General features: G+C 39.6%; 2 protein-coding genes across 16 annotated transcripts in view; one reads left to right on the top strand and one right to left on the bottom strand.

Moving 5' to 3' along the window:
• Nucleotides 1–7,272, top strand: part of PRICKLE1 (prickle planar cell polarity protein 1) — a 108,586-nt gene extending 101,314 nt beyond the window's left edge. For all 6 annotated transcript variants that reach the window (XM_036065607.2, XM_036065600.2, XM_036065604.2 and 3 more), the window contains 3 exons: nucleotides 1,138–1,324; nucleotides 2,268–3,131; nucleotides 5,436–7,272. In XM_036065607.2, coding sequence (XP_035921500.1) covers nucleotides 1,138–1,324; nucleotides 2,268–3,131; nucleotides 5,436–6,292 — 1,908 coding nt within the window. In that variant the 3' untranslated portion in view covers nucleotides 6,293–7,272. The remainder of the gene's footprint in view (nucleotides 1–1,137; nucleotides 1,325–2,267; nucleotides 3,132–5,435) is intronic.
• Nucleotides 7,273–15,545: 8,273 nt separating this feature from the next.
• Nucleotides 15,546–27,543, bottom strand: part of PPHLN1 (periphilin 1) — a 153,573-nt gene continuing 141,575 nt past the window's right edge. For all 10 annotated transcript variants that reach the window (XM_036065612.2, XM_036065619.2, XM_036065610.2 and 7 more), the window contains one exon: nucleotides 15,546–17,896. In XM_036065612.2, coding sequence (XP_035921505.2) covers nucleotides 17,702–17,896 — 195 coding nt within the window. In that variant the 3' untranslated portion in view covers nucleotides 15,546–17,701. The remainder of the gene's footprint in view (nucleotides 17,897–27,543) is intronic.

Genomic DNA, 27,543 nt, shown 5'->3' with positions numbered 1-27,543 from the left:
ACATAGCGATGGTGCGTGCATCAAAACTAAGAAATTAACATTGGTCTAATACTATTAACTAAACTACAGACTTTATTTAGATTTCCAGTTTTTCTGCTAATGTCTCTTTTCTAGTCTAAGATTCAATCCAGGGTACCTCATTACATTTATTCTTTATATCCCCTCAGTCTCCTTTAATCAGTGACAGTAAACTTTCAGTGTTTACCTGTATACATTTATTTTTTTTTTTTCAGTAATGTGCTATTTGAAAATTTTTTGAGGGGCGCCTGGGTGGCTCAGTTAAGCATCTGACTCTTGGTTTCAGCTCAGGTCATGATGGTCAGGGTCATGAGATCGATCCCTGCATCGGGCTCCCTGTGGAGCCTGCTTAAGGCTCTCTCTGGACGCTTGTGTGGCTCAGTCGTTAAGCGTGTGGCTCAGTCGTTAAGCGTCTGCCTTCGGCTTGGGTCATGATCCCAGGGTCCTGGGATTGAGTCTGACATGGGGCTCCTTGCTCAGCGGGGAGCCTGCCACTCCCCCTGCTTGTGCTCTCCCTCTTTCTGACATAATAAATAAATAAAATAAAAACTCTCTCCCTCTCCCTCTGTCTCCCCCCCATGCTTGTGTTCTCTCTCTCTCAAATCTTAAATTTTTTTTGAAACCAAAATTATAAAAAGTAGTCTTTAATCTGGAGATGTCCACTGGGTCAAATGAAGCATTATCTACAAGTGCTGTTCACACAGTGCAGCATCTGGATAGCTGTAACTGGTGATTCTGCAGACTTTTTAAATGAGTTTTCTCTTAAAACACAGACCACTAAATTATTTCAATGTTAATGTATTCTTTGCCAGATTATGCCAACGAAGTGTGGTTGGGGAGCAAAAATATGACCAAATGAATTCTCTCCAATGTAGAAATCTGTGTGTTTGTTTTTTTAAAGTTTAAGCAGGCACTAAGTTTCTCTTTTTCAACATTTTCAATTTCTGCTCTTGCTTTGTATCTAAATCGAGTTAGATTTAAGCTTGAGGCTGTAAGAAACAAGGTTAGCTAAGTGGCTTTTTGAAGAGCCACCGTCTGTCAGTTGCCCAGAAAACCTGCAGTTACTTGGCTTTTAGAATAGCTAGCTAAGATCTTCTTTCATCCTGTTTCTTTTTAAAGATCATTTTTGCTGATGAGTGCACAGAAGCCGAGGGTCGCCATTGGCACATGAAGCACTTCTGCTGCCTTGAGTGTGAGACGGCCCTGGGAGGACAGAGGTACATCATGAAGGATGGCCGCCCGTTCTGCTGCGGCTGTTTTGAGTCTCTGTACGCGGAGTACTGTGAAGCCTGTGGGGAGCATATCGGTGAGTCTACGGCCAGCCTGTCTGCTCTGTCACATGCCCAACAGTCTGTCTGCGAACGGCTAGTCTTTTTTTTTTTTTTTCCTGTAACTTAACATACAGTGAAATGTACAGATCTTAAATGTTTTTCTGTGTTGCGCTTTGACAGATGAATAGTCAGTTCTCATTATTTGTAATAGTTGTGTTCTATAAGGTTGCCTGAATTATTGAGTACGGAACCATTGCTCCTGGGGGAAATACAGGGTTGAGTTCCTCCAAGCCTCTGGTCACATTTTCATCAGCTGATCAGCCCATAATCTTGTTTCCTGTATGTTTTTGTTTGAAGGCACCTTATTTAACATATACTGATTCATTAATACTGAACTAGCCAACAGCACTATAGCTCATGCCTGAATGAAGCTTCTCTAGGACACATATATTCTCTGGAAGGCACAGCACAGCCTTCTTGGGCTTAGGAACACTATACAGCACTTTAGCACTATGCTTTGGGACCATTTTAAACAGCAGAATTAACAAAAAGCACAAAAATGAAGAAAACATGATAGTAGAAAATAGAAGAAAGAGAAACCAGACCCAGGCTATGTCAGTTGTTTAAAGAGCTGAGACAAAAGACAAGACATTGCTTTGTTTGAGCTAAGCTTCTCGAGAACATGCAGATCAGCTGGCTCAAATTTTTCGTCATTCTGCACGTGCCTGAAAATTCCTTGGAAGCTCTGCAAGTGTTGATTTCGGGGTTACAAATAAATTTTGGCAAATAGGCAAATTCAAAAATATGGAATTTGCAAATAATGAGAATTAACTGTACCTGTGTGACCCACAACCCTTTCAGGATACAGAACATTTCCATCACCCTCAGAGTTCCCTCATACAAATAGTCTCGTCCATTTCTTCTTCCTTTATTTCAAGACTGAACTGTAACCTCCTCCTCTGTCCTTTTCCAAAACAGGGGTTGACCACGCCCAGATGACGTACGACGGGCAGCACTGGCATGCCACAGAAGCCTGCTTTTCTTGTGCCCAGTGTAAAGCTTCTTTGTTGGGCTGTCCCTTCCTTCCCAAACAAGGCCAGATTTATTGCTCAAAAACATGCAGCCTTGGGGAAGACGTCCATGCCTCTGATTCTTCTGACTCTGCGTTTCAGTCCGCTCGATCCAGAGACTCCAGAAGAAGTGTCCGGATGGGCAAAAGCAGTCGGTCAGCCGATCAGTGTAGACAGTCTCTTCTCTTGTCTCCTGCTCTGAACTACAAGTTTCCTGGCCTGTCAGGCAATGCTGATGACACCCTTTCTCGGAAGTTGGATGATCTGAGTCTCTCTAGGCAGGGAGCAAGTTTTGTCAATGAAGAATTTTGGAAAGGCAGAGTGGAGCACGAAACCCCAGAAGAGCCTGAAGAATGGGCCGAGCATGAAGATTATATGACGCAGCTCCTCCTCAAGTTTGGTGATAAAAGCCTCTTTCAGCAGCAGCCCAATGAGATAGATATTCGAGCCAGTGAGCATTGGATATCTGATAACATGGTTAAAAATAAGACCGAGTTAAAGCAAAATAACCAGAGCCTTGCAAGTAAAAAATACCAATCTGATATGTATTGGGCCCAGTCCCAAGATGGACTGGGTGATTCTGCTTATGGCAGCCACCCAGGCCCTGCAAGCAGTAGAAGGCTCCAGGAGTTAGATCTGGACCACGGGGCTGCAGGATATAACCATGATCAAACACAGTGGTATGAAGATTCCCTGGAGTGTTTGTCAGACTTGAAACCAGAGCAAAGTGTTCGAGATTCTATGGATTCTTTGGCTTTATCTAATATCACAGGTACGTAATCTAGGGATTATGGGGTATTTAGAAAAAAGAGCCACTAAAAAATTTATTTGACAAACTAGGTTCAGCAGTAGGGGCTACGTTATTTAAAACTGCAGATCAAGGGAAGGAAGGAGTTTACATTAAATGCCAAACACTAACAAACGTGTGCATACATGTGTGCATCTATATACATTTGAATATAAGCTTTTTGAGTAGGCATTATCCGCATTTGAAACAGGAGGAAATGGATTTATTTGGATAATGGAGTCTGCATCTTGTCTGAAAGATCCTGTACCCTTTGGATTGTGCTGTATGAATTTCAAGATACTAAAATCAGCCTGTGTACTTTATAAGCTCCTAGCATCTTTTATATTTTCCTTAATTGCCCTGTGGCAACAGATAGCTCAAAAATAGCTGAATGTTTTTTTTACCCAGATTATAAAATTTCACTTTGTTTCCAAAGCATATTCATATCAGCTATCTACATTTTATCCATAAAATGATCCTGAGCTGTAGAGAGTGGATATTACTTACTGTGTTTTACAGTTATCAAGAGGCTAAGTGCCTAACCTGACATACTTTTTAAAAAAATTTTATTATGTCAATCACCATACATTACATCATTAGTTTTTGATGTAGTGTTCCATGATTCATTGTTTTCGTATAACACCCGGTGCTCCATGCAGTACGTGCCCTCCTTAATACCCATCACCGGGCTAACCCATCCCCCCACCCCCTCCCCTCTAGAACCTTCAGTTTCTCAGAGTCCATAGTCTCTCATAGTTCGTCTCCCTCTCCGATTCCCCCCGTTCATTTTTCCCTTCCTACTATCTTTTTTTTTTTTTTAACATATAATGTATTATTTGTTTCAGAGGTACAGGTCTGTGATTCAACAGTCTTACACAATTCACAGCGCTCACCATAGCACATACCCTCCCCGATGTCTGTCACCCAGGCACCCCTCCCTCCCACCCCCCACCACATACGTTTTTAAAGGCAAGACTGACATAATTAATAATAATTAAAAAAAATAATAAAGGCAAGACTGAGCCTAGAATCCACCCCTCCTATCACATTTGCCTTAAGTCTTTGAATATAGAAATATTACTGGCCTATGGCTAGCAAAGGCTGTGGCTAGTTTTAACTTAGTCAAGCTAACGACATTCCATCCTCTCATAAAGGTTATGTTACTGTAATACAGGAAAGGCTTTAGTGGCTGCCCTGTGTCGGGAATAACCATGGCAAGGAGGAAGAAGACAGCTACCCTCCTGGTTTCTGTTGGAGTTGTCAAAGATGAGGCCTACAACAAAGGGGAGTTAAGGAATGTGGGTAGGACTAAATTAAGCATATCCTGTTGGCTAGGCCCTGTGGTAGGTGTTTTAACATTTAGTGTCAAAAGCAGACATCATTTGGTATAAAGCGTTAGGGCTGAACATTCCTTGACAATAATGGGCTGAGAAACAGGCTCCCTCTAGAAAGTAGGAAGTTATGTAGTCTCCAGCTGACAATCGTCTGCAACCATGCCCTGGTCACTTGCTGTTGGCTGGGCTATATTCATTTCACTTGCCTGGGCCTTGTTAAAAAAGGAGAGCAGTATCCATTTTGAGAAGAGCTTTATTAAAGTAAGATTAATCTGTAAGTGGCATATTTCATATAGGTGAAGGGGGAAGACTGGATGTGATGATGTTCCAGGTCCGGGCTTGGCAGACTTCTTGTAAAGGGCAAGGTGGTACTTGCTGGACCACACAGTCTCTGTTGCAGCCCCTCAGCTCTGTCACTGCAGAAAGCAGCGGTAGACGATGTGTAAGCGAATAGGTGTGGCTGTGTTCCAGTGAGACTTTACCCACAAATAGGCTGTGGGCCGGATGTGGCCCTTGCTGTGGTGTGCTGACCACTAATCTAGGTATAAAAGGACCATAATGGTGGGGTGGCCATGTGGAGGCAAAGGAAGGGATTGATTTGAGAGATGTTCAAGTGAAGTAGTCTGGCTTACATGTATTGAGAGGCAGAAGCTTCTACATGTCATGTTCTACATAAACTAATGAGGAGACTTTTAGGAAGAGCTTAAAAGTTTTGCTGCTCATGACTTGTGCTATCACTAATGTCTGGCTCCAAAAGAGCTGGGCTTGTAAAGAGGCTGTGCCCCTTGTGTCAATAAAGGTCAAACCTTCTCAAGTATATATGCATGTTGGCCTTACCTAGTGGGTGTTAATCAAATATTGAAATTTGAGAGAATTTTCTTTGAAATGCTTCCTTTCAGTGGCTTGTTTGTAATAATTGTCAGAAGATCACATCTTGGCTTGGCTTTTCTCCTAGGGGCTTCAGTGGATGGAGAAAGCAAGCCGAGACCCTCGTTGTATTCCCTGCAAAACTTTGAGGAGATGGAGGGAGAGGACTGTGAGAAAATGAGCAATATGGGGACTTTGAACTCTTCCATGCTGCACAGGAGTGCAGAGTCCTTGAAGAGTCTAAGTTCAGAGTTGTGTCCAGAAAAAATCAGGCCTGAGGAGAAGCCGGTGCATCTGCCCGTGCTTCGAAGATCCAAGTCTCAGTCCAGACCACAGCAGGTCAAGTTTTCGGATGATGTCATCGACAACGGAAACTATGACAACATCGAAATCCGGCAGCCTCCGATGAGTGAGAGGACTCGAAGACGGGTCTACCATTTTGAAGAGAGGGGATCCAGGTCTCATCACCATCGCCGCAGGAGAAGTAGGAAGTCCCGCTCTGACAATGCTCTGAATCTTGTTGCAGAAAGAAAATACTCTCCCAAGGATAGGCTGCGGCTTTACACCCCTGATAACTACGAGAAATTTATACAGAATAAAAGTGCCCGGGAGATCCAAGCATACATCCAGAATGCTGATCTGTACGGACGGTATGCCCATGCCACCTCCGATTACGCTCTGCAGAACCCGGGAGGGCCTAGGTTTCTGGGACTCTACGGTGAGGACGATGATTCTTGGTGTTCCTCCACCTCCTCCTCCTCTGACTCCGAAGAAGAAGGATATTTTCTTGGACAACCAATTCCTCAACCCCGGCCCCAGAGATACGCCTACTACACAGACGACCTTTCAAGCCCAACTTCACTCCCCACTCCTCAGTTTGGTCAGAGGACAACTAAATCCAAGAAGAAAAAGGGACCCAAGGGCAAAAACTGTATTATTTCTTAACCTAGTAGCTGTGGAGATCATGTTTAAACTTTGCCATTAACCATCTTGAAGCGTATCTTCTTTCTTCCATAGGAAAGTTGCTAAAATAGTTTAAAGTGCTTTGCCCATGTAAATGAGACCCTGCTGCTGTTTACAGTGTCAGATTAACATTGGGAAGGTGTGATTTCTCCAGTTTGCCCTCCTTGGATGGTGCCAGTTTGATGTGACATCTTGTGCCTGCCAGGTGCATTACAGTTCTATGTAGCGGCTTTGGTCTCCAATCCTCAAGAGAATCCTCAAGAAACTGTCACGAGGTGATTGGACGGGGGTGTTGATTTTAGACAATGGAGAACTTCCGCCACCTTTGTAAAGCGATAGTGTTTGTCGTTTGTCTACACCAGGTTGGCCCAGGTCCTGATCAGTCTGTCTTGTTGTGCGGCATGCACGTAGTCACACTGACCCAGCCAATTCTGTGCATCCCATCGTGCGAGACCACCTCGTCCCCTTTCAATTAGCCAGGTAAACAGTGCATTGTATTAGCTCCAGCTACAGATTGAAAAAGACATTGCTATTTATAATGTAGTATTTCATAGACTTAAGTGTATTCCTAATTTAACGGTGCAAATATTAATGTACATATGTACAGTTCAGATTTTAAAGCTGGTATTTTTATATCCCTGAATTGCAAGATGTTTGTTACACTGCAGTGCTAGATTTGTTGGGGAACCAGAAACAGCATTTATGGATGAAATGATTGCTTGTATTTTAGTCAGGGTTTATAAGCTTAGATGGTCAAATTTATATTGCCTAGTGATGGAAAGTTTAAATTTTTTGATTTTTCAATATTAAAAAGGCTCTGTATGCATGGTGGGGCTATGTAAATACTCTTTAAAACTATGGCCCTATTAATCTTATGAGTGCTATTTATGGGTCAAGCAATGTAAACTGTATAAATGTAAAAACAAACCCATACATATCCCTGGAATATATGGTAAAAACAAGTAGAAGTTGTTTGGGTGAATTTTTTTTTCCCCTTTGGGGATGGTAGGGGTGCCTTTCCCATTTTCAACAAAGTGGTGATTATTTCCTGGGAAGAGACCAGAACTACAAGGATCTGCTGTATAGGGCAGGGGATTCTATAGATTTATTATTTGAAGAGAGGCTATTCCTTTTTATCCCCTCCCTTCCGGCTAATTTGTTGGCCTTGAACAGCAATTTTGAAAACTGTTTTTCTTTTAAAATCTTCAGAGGACGCTGTGCCACTACTTCGAGTTTATGAGGTTCTACTTCAAGAGCAAATTATCTTGGAGTTGAACTGATGAGCTGATATTTTGTTATGTGCCATTCTTGCACATAGGATTCAGTCCTAACTAAGGTCCTAGTGGTATCTCGGACCTTTAGGAAGTTATTTAATAAATGCTTAATAAATAACGAACTACCTTTCTGAACAGATCTTTGCAAACATATCCAGCTAACTTCCATTTTGCTCCTCTGTTCTGGCATGATTTCTTTTGCCATTCTTCTACCATTAACAGGCCATGGTTGACTCCTGCATATCCCCTGCCCCTACTAATAGGTGTGAAATAGGACCTGAGACACAGAGACAAACTTGTACGTCTTTACTGGAATGGGGAAAAGCTGTTAGGCCTTGGGGGAGGGGGCTATGAATCCAGTAGGTAAGCCAGTGGTCTAGCATCCCCTACACCCAGCCCTGACTAGGGCAAGGCTTTGTAGCTGTGCTCCTAGAGAAGCACACAACCGGGCTGGGGGGAGAGTGCCTTACTCAACAATATATCATCATTTCCCTCGTCTGGTTCATTTTGAAAAACATAGCAGCAGTGAAAAGGAAATGCGTGCATCTGGTAAAAAACAAAAACCAAAACCAGAAAAACTCAAAGACAGGGGAGTGTCTCCTTTTCACTCTTCATCCCCAGTCCCTCACGTCCCTTTCCAGAAGTAACCACTATTAGTCATTTCTAGTGTGTCCTTCAGATGTTCAAAGCATATTTATATAAATATCTCTCTTAAAATGGTAGCAAAGTATATATGCTTAGATTTGCTTTTTTCACTTCATATGTGGACATTCCACGTTAGCACAAATGGGTCTACCTCATTCTTTCAGTGATGGTATAATACACCGTAACGGACTTACCCAGGCCCTTAGTGATGGACTTGAATTCCTCATAGATACCTTATCCTGCACTGGCACATCTGCACATGAATTCTGAGCAGCATCATTCCTGGGACAGAAGTTATGTATTTAAAATTTGGATGGCTATCACCCAATTTTCCTCCCAAAGTAATCTGCCTGATTAACATTTACACTAACAATGTAGGAGAGTGCTTGTTCCATCACAATCTCACAGAACATGTTAGCAAATATCTCCCTTTTAAAGACCTTCTCAGAACCTATGCTGCAAACAGTGGTTATCCTTTTGAAAAGACTGATGTGTTTGGTGAGATGTTGCTTATAAAAGATGAATCCTAAATAGTAAACAGTAATACACAGCCTGGAGAAATGGTGGTAGAAGCTGAAGTCCCTGTCCTTGGTAGTTTTCAAGTCATTGTCAAAAGATTAGTTCCTTTTGCTTCTGGCAACAATCTCCCTATTCATTTTTTCATTTCCTTATATAAGGGTTATATAGATTATGCTAAAGGCTTAAGGAAATGCAGAAATATTTACTCATGATAATAACGTAACCTTTAAAGCTTCTAAGTCTTAGTAGCAAAGAAAGGACTAGCTGCAAAGAAACCGCTGCCTTGCACTTCTGTCAAGAATTAGGCGAGAACAGTAAGCATGCAGTCACTAACAGGTATTCACAGATTCAGTTAACGAGAGTGCAAAGTATCTGGTCAGGTCCCAAGATAAATATCCAATGTTAAAACACTGTCTCTAACCTCTACATGTGTGAGGCAGAACCCTACTTGTGTTTTTCTGCACTTCAGAGCAAACTGGAGAACATTTTGCTTACAGCCCATGAAGGGGCACTGATAAAATGTCAACGGGGACTCCTTTCAGCCCTCATTAAAAGAACATAATTCATTTTGTGTATGCATTTGCTATACTTTATGCTCTGCCTTCTAGTTCTCGAGTTAAATAAAAAGCACCAGAAGTAAAAGGAGGTATCATTTGCTGTCTAGCCCTCTTACTTTAGATCCAAATCGTGGGCTGTCTTTAGAAGGGCACCCAAGTCCGCTACCTTTCCAGGTATGGCATGCGTCCCTGCTCCACTTGGTTCTTGGGTGATGGGTCCTGAAAGTATTGAGTGCCCAGAGGATTTTAGCACAGGTATTAACACAGCATGGGCATACTTTGGTTTCTTGAGCTTCTCTTTTCTAATGGGCGCTTGACTACTGTCATGGAGAGAACCAGTGTTGCTTAGACCTTCCTTCACATTTTTAGAAACCAGGAATTTAAACTTTTGCCAAATCTCCTAGCTTTTAAATGTTACCAACTAATTCAAACTTTTCTGAAACACTTTGAACCAGTGAGCCTGCCGTCAGCAAATCTCCAATGCATGAGTTATATATTCTGGAGCCTGAAGGTGATTCCCCTATCCCTCAGAGCTAATGAGGAGAGGCACAATTACTGTTTATAGAAATACTTGTGACCTTTTCTGATGCACAAAGGAGAAAAACAGATTAAAAAAATTCTAAGAGCCTCATCAATTCAATGCTGGTAACACAATTACGATAAAAATCCTTTTAATTAGGCAAATGAGAACATCGTGTATTGCCTGGTTCCATTTGCTAGCCATTCTTTGGAGCTATCCGAAAATGGGAGGCATGCTCCTTACAGTCACATGGGCTTTCTGTGAACACATTAGGAAAGTTCCCAGGTAACCTGGGCCAAGGAGACATGAGCAGGAACAACTGAATTTTGCACCTCTGAGCTCACATTTTGCCAAGGTCACAGAATCAAACTTCACTGGGGGAATAAAGTTTAATAGTAGCTTTCACAAAATGGGAAGGACATATGGAACAAAAAGACTGGGTAAATATAGACTTGGCCACAGGACGAGAGCTGATTGTTTTTGAACAGAACCAGCTAGTTGGTCAAGTATTCCTATCTTAGTGATCAATTTTAGCCTCAGCTTTTCTTTTTGCAAAGGAAATGGCACATTTCTTTATGCTCTGTGTGCACAAGGTGCTGTGATGCCAATTTTAAATGTAACTTGCAGCCCATTCTCTGAAAACATTTGATTCCAAACAACCGTTAAGAATCTGAAACCAGGGGCGCCTGGGTGGCTCAGTTGGTTAAGCAACTGCCTTCGGCTCAGGTCATGATCCTGGAGTCCCGGGATCGAGTCCTGCATCGGGCTCCCTGCTCAGCGGGGAGTCTGCTTCTCCCTCTGACCCTCCCCCCCCATGTGCTCTCTCTCTCTCTCTCTCAAATAAATGAATAAATAAAATCTTAAAAAAAAAAAAAGAATCTGAAACCAGTTCTCTTAAATGGTCATACCTGTTTTAGTGTTTCTTAGATAAATGAACCAAGCAACTGACCTTGGTAAAAGACGGTTACTAATCTAATACACATCAACACAAAGCTGATCTGGCAGAGTGGTGCCAAGCCCACTGGATGCCAGGATTCAGGAGATCTGGGTTAGGAGACCCGCCTCTCTCATTAACTCAAGCAGGTTAAGTGCTCCGACCCAGTTTCTACTTCTGTAAAATGAGAAGTTGCTAGACCATCTCAGAGGTTTCCTTCCAGCTTCAGTATTCTGTGGAGACTGAACTGAATTTATAGGTCAGAAGAGTCTTTCAGCATAAAGTGTTTTTCCCTTTTTTGACTCTTTCATTTACCAACATACTTGGTATGATGATCCCTGAAAGGACGATCCCCTCCAAAGAGGGAGCTGGGAACTCACGGGAGTAGGGAACTTTTAAAGGGTTGGGGCTTTTGTCTATTAATTTTTTATTTTTCTATTAATGCTTTGTACTCTCAGTGGGCATGGGCTAAACCAAATCATGGGGGAAAAGTCAGGATGCTTACTTCCCTACCAGGGCATAAGCTTCAGATTGGCTTTGTCTTCATCAAGGAGACAGTTGGGAGGCAAGATATTTTCCTCCCTCATGTTATTTCTCTCCAATTACCAGAAGGATGAGATTTTTTTCTACATCTTAGAGGGCTGCTACTGGTAGTAATCTTATTCTTGAATCTCTAAACATGTTGTAAGCAAAGCTGAAAAGGTGTTAACTATGTTTGTTTAATCTTGGTTCCTAGAAAGGGAGAGTTTAATTACCAAGTTCATTCCACTTAAATGGCTCTTCTTAAACCCCACCATGGGTCCAGGGATATAGCAGCTGAAAAGCCGAGCCCTAGGCTACACTGTGGCTGTGAGGGCTGTAACCCTACGTGCTGCTTGCCTCATAACTACCCCTGGTGAATCTCAAAGGTGTTTCATAAAATAGCTCCAAAACAGAAGTCCTAGGAACCAATATGGAAGGTATTAGCAACTGAGGATAAAATGAAAAACAAAAATCTACTGAACTAGGATTTGAATTTTCTCAAAAGCTTTTGGTAGAGTTATTTTTATATGATATAGCAGCTGAAAAGCCGAGCCCTAGGCTACACTGTGGCTGTGAGGGCTGTAACCCTACGTGCTGCTTGCCTCATAACTACCCCTGGTGAATCTCAAAGGTGTTTCATAAAATAGCTCCAAAACAGAAGTCCTAGGAACCAATATGGAAGGTATTAGCAACTGAGGATAAAATGAAAAACAAAAATCTACTGAACTAGGATTTGAATTTTCTCAAAAGCTTTTGGTAGAGTTATTTTTATATTAGCCATTCAATTACATTAGACATTAACTGCACATACATCAAACAGCCAGTGTGTGCGGGAGTCAGGATTTTAACCTAGTTCTGAATGACCACCAAACTTCACTTCGTCTAAGAACACTGACTTTAGAGTTGAAAGATTTGGGCAAAACTCTGGCTCTGCCACTTCCAGCTATATGACCTTAGGCAAGTTATAACTTCCCCTGCTCTTGACTGTAAAAGGAGAATACAATCTCCATTGGCTTATTATATGTGAAAGTATGAATCAAAAGACACTACAAAGGTGGTCCTAACCTTGTTCAGGTAGTGAAATAACTGAATACATGGTGTTTTTCAGAATCTTACGAAGTATTTGATAAATTAACCTGAAATATATTTTAACCTACATCCAATATAATACACTAAGATTCTACTTTACAGAAGTAGAATACAAAGTTTAAAAAAACAGGAAATTTCTGCCAAAGCAGGGCTAGTTCTGTACCCCTAACCCCAGCTTACCAAGGTGTGGGCAGGATCTCTCCCCTTCATTCAACATCCCCACCTCAGGACAAAGGCAGGCCATGGAGGCCATAGGCCTTGCAGAGGTTAAGCCATCCCAGGGGATGAGGAGATGCTGAGGAAACTCTGTCTCTCCTCTTGGACTCTTGGGGTGGGGGTGGGGGGCAGGCTGCTCCTATATGGTAAAGAAAATGTGATTCTCACACAGCGCTCACCTCTCAAATGAGTAAGCCCTGCAGTGTTCACAGACCACCACCCACTATGGTGTCATCAGGCTGTGGTGGGAGGGCATGCCAGCAGGAGCCCTCAGGTTGCTAATGTTCAGTCCTATCTAGAAAAGGAGAGGGGAGGAAATCAAAAGCTTGAGCACAAAACAGATACCCCAGCCTGGTAAGGTACAGTGCTGTTGAACTGCATTTTCTCTCTCCCCTCCCCCAACCCTCCACAACACACAACACACACATACTTTCCCATCTACTGGAGGCTGACCCTATTCTGGCTTCAGAAGCCTTCCCCACCTTCCCCACCAGGCAAGCATAGGGTGCGGGCAGAGAAGGGCACCTGGGATCTGGTGCCAGAGAGGAACCCAGCTGGCTGGTGCTGGGCCCACTTGAAGGTGTTGCAGACATCTGGCCAGTGTGTCTTTCTCAGGGGTTTGATCACAAAGGATAGGAGTCTTCCCACTTGGGAGGATGATGGGACTGCACACTTTCCTGGTCATTGGATCCTCTCCCTTTCCCCAGGTAGCTTGCCCAGACTTACCCACTCAGTGAATGCTCACTGTCCCCAACAACAGTAGGATCTCCACCTCTCTACCAAGAATGGGGGTACCAGCAAGTGCCCCCAGGAACTCGGCCCTGGGCAAGAGGAACTTCCCTGAAGGTGCAGACGGGCAGGTTGTATGGTCAGTAGCCAGGGCAGCTCTGTCCCCTCCCTATCTTCTATGTATTCCAACCAGGAAAAATGTGCTAGCACATGGGCAGCCTAAGTAGTGGGTACATACCTCAGATGTCCCCTTGCAGCAAATGTCCGCGGATGTTGTGGTTACTTTCTAGCTTATATGTTCTCAAATGTTCTTATTTCAGTAAACCTCTACCTTTTCACTCACACATACACAGTGAAAAAAACTTTAAAACCCTATACAATTTTAGTGATAATGGTCTAACATTAGAAACACTATTCATCTTTGGGAACAGAGCTCAAACAATGACGTGCTGTGTCATCAGGCTGCCTCTGCCGCTACACAAACGTGCATCAGTCTTTAATGACACTTGTCATCAAGTGAGATTTTAAATACAACTTGGAATTAACTCAGTGGACTGACAAAGCCTTTTATATAAAGGGTCCCCATTACCCCAAGATCAGTTGTTACAATGGAAAGGCAGGACTGGTACAGCCTCCTGAGAGCCAACTTCAGTGAAGCCAACCCTCAAATACCATTTACATTAATTTGAACAAAAGGTGAGCTGCTAAGAAAAAACCAGTAATGTGGCTTAAACAACGAGGGCATTTATTCCTCTCTGTCACATAACAGTTCGGTATTCTATGTGGTCATGCAGGGATCCAAGTTCCTTCCATCTTGTGGCTCTGCAACAAATCAAGGCTGAGTACCCATGGCTACTACTTTGGGGAAGGGAGAAAAGAGAGCACAGAGGAGCCTATCTACTGTCCTAAGGGTCCCAGCTCATAAGAGAAATACTTCCACTCAAACTCCATAGGAATGGACTTAGTCACTTGGTCACACCTAACTACAAAGGGGAATATAGCAAATGTAGTCCTAATGAGGCAGTCATGTGACTCTATTTCAACTCCATTACCATGAAAAGCGGCAGAAAAGATTCTGCTAACTGCCTTAGTTACTAGTCATTCCTTCCGCCACCACTTTTTTTTTTTCCCACTGAACTGAGTAACATCAGTGCTCTCAAGAGAACAGGCAGGAAGGAGATGGTAAATGTATTGTGTATCACCCGCAAACCTTGGTCTGGCCAGCAGAGTGTGGCCATTACTCACAGGAGCTCCAGGTGCCAGGCTGAGCAGTGTTACAGTTATAAAGTCACCTGGGGGGCCGGCTGCCCTCAACACTGAATACTGTCCACCATGAATACTTCAGGGATGACAAGATCATCATCTCCAAAGTTGCACCAAAGAACTGTTACAGCTTTCTTTGGAGTTCAGGTTCCCTTGCAGGCAATTCTGAAATGAAGCTGAAACCAGTGTATAATATTTGGGCAGTGCATGCGGAGTCCTTTCTGAAGGGGAGCCGGCTTCCCCTTTCTTCAAGAGGTTCTAGGTCTATAAACCGGCTCAGTTGCTAAGTGGCTGAGGGGCTGTGAGAAATCAATATATTTGGCAAAAATATAAAGGTAATATTTTCAAAGGTAGTATTTTCAAATGTTATTCTTGAATAAGTAGGAGAGAAAGGATAAAGCTACAAGCACTCAGAATCATTCATTCTGCTGTCAACCTATCTTTTCCTACATTTGTTGCCCATCATCTTTCCCAACCAGCTTCAGTCATACAGGCCTGTGTCTTTCCCTATACCATTCCCCTCTTCCTAGACTTCTATTACGTCCCCTTCTCTGCCGGAAAGTCCTAGTCCTCCAAGACCTAGGAGTCAAATGTCACTTCTTTTGTGAAGTGTCAATGAAGACAAGTACCTACAACATTCCAAACTGTGTTAGGAATTGGGTCACGAAGATGTGGTTCCTCCAGAGGTTACTATACAGAGATAGGATTTTAATCCTACTATTTCTGAAACTTAGATTCGTAATAACACAATTATTGAGCACTTCTGTGTGCTCAATCTCATCTCATTTAATTGCTTGCTCAGATATCAAGACACCTTAAGTCACCAAAGTTAATGGTTTCTCAGTTCTTCCATCCTGCTGCTGAGTAGGTAAACTGAACATTGAGTAATCTTGCAGTAGAGAGTAATAAAAGTCTACATTTCAGGAAAATACTTTAAGCCTGTTAAAGAGAAAAAAAGACAATCCAATTATTTAAACCTAGTTGCTTTATTTTGCACTTTTAAAATTCACAAAAAGCTTCACAATAGTGCTTTCCCCCTGTTGATCATCAAGGCTTTATGGTAAGACAATGAAAAATTTATCATATCAACTGGGCATACTCAAAAACGATGGATAATTTACAAATTTCTTTAATCAAGAACATTTTGCAAAATACACACTCTGGTACATATCTGAATTCAACTATCCTAAAATTGGTCTTTAAAAAGCTGTCAAAAACAAACAGATTTAACACTGACAAGCCTACCAGAATAATGGTGATGGCAAGCTATAAACAGCTTTAAATGTTGAATGTAATTTGGGGGAAGGGGAGAAGAAGAAAGTATTGGTTGAACCTACATTTAAATGAGTCTGTAAGTAAAACCTCTAGTTGAATGAATTTCCAGTTTAATGAATTTCAACAAAATGTACAAATCCTTTGCCTTGGTGGTAGTGTCTTAACTTTTATTTTTAAACTTGTGACATCTTGACTACAGGAATTAAATCCTGGAATCAGAATATTTAAGGAAAAGAAAAACAAGGGGGTAAGGGAAGAAACAGTATCAGTATTTTCTTGGTCTTTCTAAGTGGGTAACAAATAAAATCACTGTTCATAATGAGGGAATTAGACTACCAGAGATGACATGTGGGGTTTAGTTTTATGTACAATATCTAAATGGCAAAAAATAAGAGTTCAAGGCAATCTCATATAGAAAACTTAAGAAAATAATTGTGTTCAAGTAGTTTTTACATTTGTGGAATGGCATAATACACATTATAGGATTCACCAAATGTACTGCTGTTTCTACTTTTAATACAATTTTTCTCTCTTCTGGGGTAGCTCTTTAGATATTATCAATATAGGCCACTAAAGATAACACCAGAATTTAAGTGAGAAGAGAATGGAAATGGAAAGAGGATGGGGGGATAATGAAACTGGGTAGTAATAACAAGCATGATTTTTAAGGTTTCCTAATGCCACAGAAATACATATTTTGGCTAAATGCCACTGGTCACCTGGAAGGGATCAGGAAATGAGTGGAATATCCTAATGGTCCCAGTTAACTCGTGATTTGGATGGCTCACTCATGAAGAACTGTTTACATAAACTGCTTGGTGAGGGGTAATTGTGCTGGGCTTACTGCCTACTCTGCTTTGTTTCTTTAAAGGACACTTTTGAGGACCCCTAAAAAGGGCATCAGAACAAAGATCTTGTTAAGACTACAAACAGAGATTAACAAAGGCATCATCTGTAAATGGTTTGATTATGGATATATTATCAAGGACCTTCTTTTTTGAGATGAAAAATATGGGCCTGGGGAAAAAATGAAACTCCAGTACTACTCCCTCATATTCTAAATTTCTCTCTTTCAATTAGAAGATTCTAAAGAAACCTCAACTTGAAAAGAGCTTTCTTTTATTTCAAATTGTCCCTTCTCTTTCTTATATATGATACTGTTTAAGACTCATATCTGTGAGAATGGTTAGGAGTTTCAGGATTATTTTAACAGAAAACATTGAGTTCATTTACTTGGAAAATAGGATTTTATTATGAGGTCTTTTTCAGATTTAAGTGCTGTATTTTATCACAATGAGAATCTCAAAGCAAATATTCTATAGACGCTTAAGTATTCAGTTTATTTGGATAGTATACTTGAACATATTAAAAGTTACAAAGCCTAAAATAAGCAAGCAACAAGTCAATAAAATCACAACTCAGAATTCTAACATTTTCACATGGTATCACTGACTATGAAATGCAAAAAGACTATAAATGTTTTAAGTGGAATGATCTCTAACCTAATAAATTACACTAGTGTGACCAAAACAAATGATCGCATACTACAGAAGACAAGAGAACATGAGCTGTTCTCCAGGACTGCTTTTTCAAAGCTTGAAAAATTAACTGACCCATCATTTTAGGGGGGAAAAAGAGAAGTATGGATTACGAGGCTCTACATGTAGATTTTAAAATTCTAATTAAAATATCTTAGACTGTTTTAGATGTTTACTTGACATTGGAAATGTAGTCAACTATCAAAGTATTTCTCTTCATCACAAAAATTCCATATATTAAGGATTTACACAATCCAGGGAAAAAAAACAAACCGCTAGAAACATTTTTGTTGCCTGAGCAAGTAATTTTCTAAAAAGGCTCTCCAAAATCTTGACTAGAGGTGTCATACTCTGCAATGAAATGCTTGAGTTCTTCAACACACCGCTCACCTATTTCATGTAAATTCTGTCTCAATGCAAATTGTACAGACTTTTCTAATGAAGGATCTTTTTCAATCAGCATTTTCACAACCATCCCGAAAGTTTCACAGTCTTGTCGGTAAACCTAGAAAGGTGAAATATATTGTGGTTAGCTAAGAGTAAAAATAATTAGCCAAACACTGAGCTGATTCAGTTAGCAAAATGATGACGCTAAAGCCTAAAAGGGAGATACAATAATACAACTGAACCTCCCTCACCCTTGAGTAGTCACTACTGTCAAATGCTATTTAAGCCTCTATTTCTGAGATTTGCTGACAACGTGAATGAGTAGAAAAACACTGATATGCCACATCACTGACTACAGAAGTTAGGCATGGCATTTGTCAGCATTAGGCAGTCTACTAAAAGGACATCAGACTAGAGAAGAACTAAGAACAAAGGCTTGCTAAGGCACATTCATGGCTTTATTCATTTGCTTGTTTGGAAGAAAAACGTTTCTAAGCCCCTAACTTTAGATTCTTTGAATCATGAACAGATGACAAATTCAAAATTTTGCTTAGTATACAACAAACAAAAGACTAAAGTATCTATTTGAAAAAAACTTTTTAAGTTATAAATATTTAACCACAATTAAAGTCATCAAGGCAGAGTTAAGATCAAAACAATGTTATATACAGATGTTCCTTTATGTGTATACACATATATGTATATATAAACACACACATATATACACATACACATGTATACATGTGTGTGTATATATATATATTTTTTACTTCAATATGTATATATAATCTTTATCAGTGGCACTTAGATATTATTCCCTGTCCAAAAATTGCTAGGTTTTCTCCCCACTAAATATCATTTCCTTGATTTGTAGTCACAAAATGCAGTTTAGATTTCTATGCTATTTCTCATACTCTTTAATTCATGTATTTAAAGAAAAATTACAGTTAAGTATCCATGAAAAGTAAGTGAAATACAAATTACCTGATTTTAAAGAACTGTTACATGAATTTTAATTTTTCTAAATATAACAAAAACAATATAACATGCTTTTTCTCTGAAAAAGGATTTATTCATTTTGAAAAACTTTAGAAAGAAGGGATTTGAGACACTACTTGGCTTACGAGTTTTTATTCCTCCAGTGATCACTACTAGTTCTTGTGGTAGTTGCTGCTGTTATTTTTTAAATGTCTGCAATACTTTTTTTATCCCTTAACAATAGCTATTTCAAGAAGAATATTTAATTTTAACTCGCAGTACTTGGTTGCTAAATTGTACTAATAAATTCATTTCCTTGCTCTTAAAAACCATTCCACAAGCCCCAAGGAAATTAACAGAGTAAGTTCTTCAATGAACACAGAAATTGAAATATGTAAAAACTTAGCTACTTTCTCCATCTCAGCCCCTGCTCCCATGTGTTTGTGTGTGATAAGATTTAATCATAATAGCCATTAAGTTTAATTCTCAGCTATCTACACCAACCATTTATCCCAGTTTATCCTAAGGTTTACGTGGTACAGAACTGATATTACTACTCTAACAAACTAACTTAGAAAACAGTACACCATTCACATGATACTACTATATGATGTCAAGGCAACGGAGCACATTGACTGGTTTAAACATAGTACCTAAGTCAAGCCAATGCAGTCCCCATGGGGAAAGTCAGAACCATGATGTTTCATTCCTAGTGGAGGTAAATTCCTTACCAAACCAGTCAGCCCACATAATAACAGCATTCTAACACCAACCACAGGCCTCAGCAGACCACTTTGTGGGTGGCCTGAATTTTACAGGCTTCTTTTTAACAGATGTAGTAGATGAGGATAATGTTACTCTGTGAATTAACCTGCAAATTCTTTAATGTAAATCTGCTGTTTTCCCTAAACTGTAACTCTTCGTTTAGCATATTTACTGAACATAAATGTGCTACAGATTTGCATATCAAAGGTACAAACACATTAAAATGTGTTCATGTATTTACTTAAACTGTAAACTATCACTCTGGAGACAAGATAATACAAGCATTTAAAGATTGTGTTTTATTTTTAATTGTAAGTCCTTTATGAATTATTCATTGTAACAGGCAAATGTTTGTACATTAGTTGACAAGAACAACCAGAACTGCCCAGAGCAACAGAATTCTCTCGAAGGGGTAAATTTTCTAAAAGACTGTTTAAAACGTACTGGTTGGGCATTAGACAGGAAATAATTAGTTTTTGTTAAAGGAAGAACCTCACCCTACAACATTTTATAAATAAAATTCACAACTGTCAGAAACCTATTTCCGAAATCTGTTCCACAGTAAACTCAATCCCAAACAGGAAGGGTGTAGTTATCTGTAGGAGAGCTTGTTTGCTTATGGTCCCTGGCTGGAAATGCATTAATAATCTTCAGATCTGATATCTACAGGCCACACAGGAAGATTTTTTTGTTGTTGCTTTTTCCCCTGATTGAACCTCATCAAAATGGGAAGCAGGTTAAAGTATGGGTGGGGTTTACATAAACTGCATAGAAATGTAGTTAAATTTGCTAGGGTAATGAAAACACTACCCAAATGTGGTTTCACACAATACTTTATTAGAGTAGCCTGTGACAATAGTTAAATTCTCACGAAGTATTTCTAGGAGTAAAGGAAAATGACAAAATAAAACCATCAAGGCTTTTTAATAAAATGTTCTTCAGTGACTGGAAGAAGAGTGTCTAGCAAGTCTGTTCTATCTAAAATTGCTTATAATGACATAAAACTCCTCTAAAACGTGTATCATTTAGTCCTTACCTCTGTGCCCACGAAAAGAAATAACAAAATTTTTTTTTTTTTTTAAAGATTTTATTTATTTATTTGACAGAGAGAGAGATAGCGAGAGCAGGAACACAAGCAGGGGGAGTGGGAGAAGGAGAAACAGGCCCCCTGCTAGGCAAAGAGCCCTTTGAGGGGCTCAATCCCAGGATCCTGGGATCATGACCTGAGCAGAAGGCAGATGCTTAACAACTGAGCCACCCTGGTGTTCCAGAGAAAACAAAAATTAAGGCAATGTAAGTTGTTAGGAGAATTTTCATTTCAGACAAACCATCTTTAGCATTTGCATTAAAGTTCTCTAAGAGCATTTTGGTGGAATGGTAGAGATTACAGAGCTGTGCTATCCAATATAGTAGGCACTAGCCACAGCAGGCTACTTAAATTTAGATATATATATGCATATACTTATTTTAATATTTAATTTATATTAACATTAGGAGGTAACTGGAGGTTAACTGTAAAAGTCAGATGTGCATATACCCTTAAAAGGCTGGAGATTCAAATGAGTTATTCTCTCTGTTGCTGATACCTCATCATTTCATATAATTTCCTTTATCTGAACTCATTTTGTTCAAATGCTCTATGTCCTGTTTCAGAAGAGTCACATCCTAGTGGGAAAGGTAAACAAAGACAATTAAAACACAGTACAGAGAAGACACTTAGATGTAAATGGTAGTAGGGAAGCCAGAAAGAGCAGACAAATGGTTCCAAGAGCAGGCTTACTGAGTTCAAATCCTGACTCTACTACCCTGGTAGTAGAATAATGCCCTTCACACCTCTGCCCCCAAGATGTCCATACCTAATCCCTGGAACCTATGAATGTGTTCCCTTATATGGTGTAAGGAAGTTTACAGGTATGATTATGTTACAAATTTTGGATAGGGAGATTATCCTGGATTATCCAGCTGGGAAAAATGTAATCACTAGAGTCCTTTAAAAAGGAATGAAGGAGAATCAGTAAAAGAGAGGAAATGTTACCACATAAACAGAGATTGAGGGGCACTTGGATGGCTCAGTCGGTTAAGCATCTGCATTTGGCTCAGGTCATGATCCCTGGAACCTGGGATGGAGCCCCACGGCGGGCTTCCTGCTCAGCGGGGAGCCTGCTTCTCCCTCTCCCTCTGCTCCTCCCCCGGCTCATGCTCTAATAAATAAATAAAATCTTAAAAAACAAAACAGAGTTTGAGTGATGCACTTTAAAAGATGGAGGAAGGAGCTATCAGCCAAAGAATGCAGGCAACCTCTAGAAACTTACTAGTAAAGGCAAGGAAACAGATTCTCCTCTAGAGACTCCAGAGGAAGTGCAGCCCTACAGACACCTTGATTTGGTCCTGGTGAAACCCATTTCGTACTTTACACATTCTTCTCAAGCTTACATGAAACACTCACCAGGACAGATCACATTCTGGGCCATAAAACACACCTTAACAAATTTAAAAGAACAAATTATTCAAAGTATGCTTTCAGATCACAATAAAATTAAGTTAGAAATCAACAGAAAATGGTTAAAAATCCCAAAACATCTGGAGATTAAACAACATACGTCTAAAGTCACAATGATCAAAGAAGTCTCAAGAGAAATTATATTTTGAACTAAATGAAAATACAGTTTATCAAAATTTGTGAGATGCAGCAAAAGCAGTACTTAGAAATTTATAGCATTAAGGGGCGCTGGGTGGCTCAGTCAGTAAAGCGTCTGCCTTAAGCTCAGGTCATGATCCCAGGATCCTGGGATCGAGTCCCACATCGGGCTCTCTGCTCAGCGGGGAGTCTGCTTCTCCCTCTGCCCCTCCCCCTGCTCAAGCTCTCTCTCTCAAAAAAAATCTTTAAAAAAAAGAAAAAAATAGAAATTTATAGCATTAAATACATATTAGAAAAGATGAAAGATATAAAATAATCTAAGCTAGGAAACTAGAAAAAGAAGAGCAAATTAAATCCAAAGAGAGAAAAAATAAAAATTCCAATTTCTGCTCTAACAGAAATTAGTGAAAGTGAAAACAGTAACATAGAAAATGAATAAAACCAAAAGCTGGTTCTCTGAAAACATCGAATTGATAGATCTCTAGCCAGGCTAACCAAGAAAAGGGAAGACTAAAGTTATTAATATCAAAATTGAAATAGGGGTCATCACTACTGATCTCATGGACATTAAAAGGATTATCAAGGAGTATCATGAATAACCCTATGCCCACTGATTTGATAACTTAGATGAAATGGACCAATTTCTTGAAAGACACAGTGTACCAAACCCAAACAAGGAGAGGTAGATAATTCGAATAGGCCTACATCTACGAAAAGAAATTGAATCAAGCCTGGGTGGCTCAGTCGGTTAAGTGTCTGCCTTCAGCTCAGGTCATGATCCCAGGGTCCTGGTATCGAACCCCGTGTTGGGCTCCTTGCTCAGTAGGGAGCCTGCTTCTCCCTCTCCCTCTGCCTGATGCTTCCTGTGCTTGTGCATGCGTGCTCTGTCAAATAAATAAATTTAAAAAAATTGAATCAACAATTAACGTTCCAAAACAGAAAGCACTAGGCCCAGATGGTTCCAATGGTGAATTCTACTTAACACTAAAGGAAGAAATGATACCAATTCTCTACAATCTCTTTGAGGCCAGCATAACCTTATTATCAAAACCAAAGACAGTACAAAGGAAAATTACAGACCAATCTCTTTCCTGAACACAGATGGAAAAAACAATCTTCAACACAGTATTAGCAAATCCAAGAATGTATCAAAAGAATTATGCGCCACAACCAAATGGGATTTATCCCAGGAATGCAAGGCTTGTTCAACATCTGAAAATCAATTAATGCAATCCATCACGTCAATAAGCTAGAAAAAAATCACAGGATCATAAGAATAGATGCAAAAAAAGCATCTGACAAAATCCATGACAAATTGACTCATGACAAAAACCCTTTGCAAACTAAGAATAAAGGGGAACTTCCTCAACTTAATAAAGAAAATCTACAAAAACCTTAAAGCTAACATTACATGGTGAAAAAGTAAATGTTTTCTTCCTAAGATAAGGAACAAGACAAGGATGATCCCTTTTACTACTCCTTTTCAACACTCTACTGGAAATCCTAGTTAATACAGTAAGACAAGAAAAGAAAATGAAAAGTATACCAATTAGAAAGAAAAAATAAAACTGTGTTTACACTGTTGGTGGGAATGCAAACTGGTGCAGCCACTCTGAAAAACAGTATGGAGGTTCCTCAAAAAGTTGAAAATAGAGCTGCCCTATGATCCAGCAACTGCACTACTAAGTATTTACCTCGAAGATACAAATGTATTGATCCAAAGGGGCATATATATATATATATATATACACACACACACACAATGAAATACTACTCAGCCATCAAAAAATTGAAATCTTGCCGTTTGCAATGTCATGGATGGAACTAGAGGGTATTATGCTAAGCAAAATAAGTCAGAGAATGACAATTATCATATGATCTCACTGATATGTGGAATTTAAGACACAAGGCAGAGGATCATAGCGGAAGAGAGGAAAAAATGAAACAAGATGAAACCAGAGAGGGAGACAAACCATAAGAGACTCTTAATCTTAGGAAACAAACTGAGGGTTGCTGGAGGGGAGAGGGGTGGGGGGAATGGGGTAACTGGGTGATGGACATTGGGGAGGGTATATGTTGTAATGAGCACTGAGTATAAGACTGATGAATCACAGACCTGTACCTCTGAAACAAATAATACATTATATGTTAATTTAAAAAAATAAATTTTTAAAAATGGGCAAAAAATTTGAGCAGATACCTCACCAAAAAAGACATCTGGATGACAAATACGCACATGAAAAGATTTCAATATCATGTTATTAGGATATTGAAAATTCAAACAATGTGATGAGATATCAGTACACATTTACCAGAATGGTTAAAATCCAAAACACTGACAACCCCAATTTCTGGCAAGAATGTGAAGCAACAGAACTCTCTCTCATTCATTGCTGGTGGGAATGCAAAATGATAACTGGCCACTTTGGTAGACAGTTTAGTGGTTTCTTACAAAACTAAATATACAGTCTGAGCATATGATCCAGCGATGGTACTCCTAGGTATTTACCCCAATGAGCTGAAAACTATGTTCATGCAAAAACTGCACACAAATGTTTACAGCAACTTTATGCATAATTACCCCAAATTGGAAGCATGCAAGATATCCTTCAGTAGATGAATGGGTAAACTGTGGGACATCCATACACTAGAATAATTTTTGGTGATAAAAAGAAATGAGCTATCAAAGCCACAAAAAAAGAAGAACCTTAAATGGTTATTGCTAAGTGAAAGAAGTCAGTCTGAAAAGGTCATTCAATGCTTGATTCCCACTACATGACCTCTAGAAACCAGCAAAACTATAGGGACAGTAAAAAGATCAGTGGTTGATAGTGGGGAAAGGATAAATAGGTGCATAGGGCACCTTTAGGGTGGTGAAACTATTCTGCATGATCTATCACATCATACATTTTTCATTGGTGAAAGTTCACAGAACTGTATGACAGAAAGAGTGATCCCTAAAGTAAACTATGGACTGTAGTTAATAATAATGTATCAATACTGGCTCATATCAATCCTAACAAATTTATCACAGCAATGCAAAAATGCTAATGAGAGTGGAAATTCAATGGAGAGAGGGAGTATATGGGAACTTTCTTAAAATATTTCTGTAAGCCTAAAACTGCTATAATAAATAAATCCTATTAAAAAAATTTTAAATCACACAAATGAAAAGCAGGGTGGAAAAGTTACCCTCTCTACCTCAGTTTCAGGACCTATAGACCTGACTATGCTATTATAATGATTAAATGAGGTCATAAAAAGCACTTAGAATAGTGCCTACTACAAGGGAAGCATTTAATTTGTTAGATATAGTGATAAGGATGATGAAAAGAGAAGAAACAACTGTCTGTCTAGAGAAGGGAGTATCAGAAAATGGTAGTGAACCGATTCTTTAAACATGGTAAGTTCACTCTAGTAAAATAAGGAAGAAGAAAAGGAAACAGCATTTTGGGAAAATTTAATTGGCTTGGCATAGCTAGAGCGTAGACTGTATTCACTCTCAAAGTAGATCATGAAGAGCTTTTTTTAAAGGAGTTTAGACCTCAACCTATAAATCAATAATTAGCAAATGGGGAAAGAGCTACAAGGAGGAATTGGATCCTTTGGATGTATCAGGGAGAGAAAATGGCTGAGAATCAACATTAAGAGCTCCTGAGGGCGAGGACAATGAATGTCACATGATGTGTTAAAGATGAGATTAGAGGCTTTCCAAGTAATTAAGTAGCAATACAGGGGTGCCTGGGTGGCTCAGTTGGTTAAGTGTCCGCCTTCAATTTGGGTCATGATCCTAGGACCCTGGGATTGAGCCTCAGGTCAGGCTCCCTGCTCAGCGGGGAGCCTGCTTTTCCCTCTCCCTCTGCTAGTGCTCTCTTTTTCTCTCCCACTCTCTCTCTCCCAAATAAATAAAATCTTAAAAAAAAAAAAAAAAAGCCATATAGATGTAATAATGTGGAGAATGATGGGAGAATAAAAAAATAATTTTTATTTGAAGAGGGAGGGTATTGGGAATGGGAGATAAGTTCAATACCTAGTACATAACTGAGGCACCTGTCAACAGGAAGCAAATTACTGAGTCTGGACTTTGGAAGAAAAAAAACAGAGGAGGAAAGGAGGGAGGGAGGAGGGAGGGAGACTGGGAAGGAAGTACAAAAGGTGGGGGAAAGAGAATTCTTAACATCTTTAGCACTGATGCCAGCTGAGACCACAGGAGTTCCTTGAAATAAGGAGTAAGTTCTTTCTAGCCCCAGTGTCTGATAGAAAGTAGATACTCAGTAAATGTTGAATAAATAGCTAAAGTCTGCTCTGAGAACAAAAGACAGCCAGAGTAGATACCTAAAAGCACCAGTTATCAGCCAAAGAAGAGAAAATAAGGAAGACTAAAAACTAGAAAAGAGTGAAGGCACAGGTGCCAAGAAAAACATTTGTAAAAGAAGAATATAGTCAATCAAATGTCAGCGAAAAATCAAAGAAGCTGACAAACAAAACATACTGATGAGACTGGGAAACTAGGGGACTGGCTGGTTAGCTGCAAGAGCAGTTTATTGGCATGGTGGAGATTATAGAGCTGTACTGTCTAATACAGTAGCCACTAGCCATATTTGACTATTTAAATTTTAATAAAAATGAAAAATCCGGTTCCTCAGTTCCTAGCCCTATTTCAAATGCTAGTGGCTACCATACTGGACAGTGCAAATATAAAAAATTTCCATCAACACAGAAAATTCTACTAAGCAGTGTTAATACAGAGGATTGAGAAGTGGGAAAAAAGGTAAAGATGTAGTGACAAGTGTTGACCTGGTAAATTAAATAATATATATTTGCAATTATTTTACCGTTAAAGTATACATAAAAGCTTACCACTTTTAAAGGAGCAATGTGAAATATAATAATTAGTATATGTAAAATGTTCTACAATCTTTTGGTGAAATGTGTATAAAGATGTAAGTTAAAAAAAGAAACTCCAATTGAGGCTTAATATACGAGGAAACATTCATAATGTCTAATGTGTTGATGAGGTCAGGAAAAAAGTAACAGCACTGATGTTAAATACTGGAGACAAATTTAAACCCTTTAATTTGGGTCTGCAGTAATGCAGAAGGTGTCAAAACTATTGTAATCTATGTTGCTGCTTGTGCTGTATTAATAGAAAAAGATATCGTTAAGACTTCCTCCTCAAAGTTGCAGCCCCACTGGCTCTTAAAAGCACAGCAACTGAAAAGAACACTGGTGGTTGCTAAGAAATGCATTATGAACACATGGATTAGATTTCAACACCTACATTCAGTATGTAGGTACAATTATTACGGCCACATAAAAGTAACTCCAAAATTAATGATAAAGTGGAATAATGCTACAAACTCCTAGCAATCGATGTTTGTAAA

The sequence above is a fragment of the Halichoerus grypus genome, chromosome 6 (assembly GCF_964656455.1).
Source record: "Halichoerus grypus chromosome 6, mHalGry1.hap1.1, whole genome shotgun sequence".
NCBI lineage: Eukaryota > Metazoa > Chordata > Mammalia > Carnivora > Phocidae > Halichoerus > Halichoerus grypus.
Note: the sequence above shows the minus strand (reverse complement) of the source record. Positions and strands in the feature narration are given on the sequence as shown.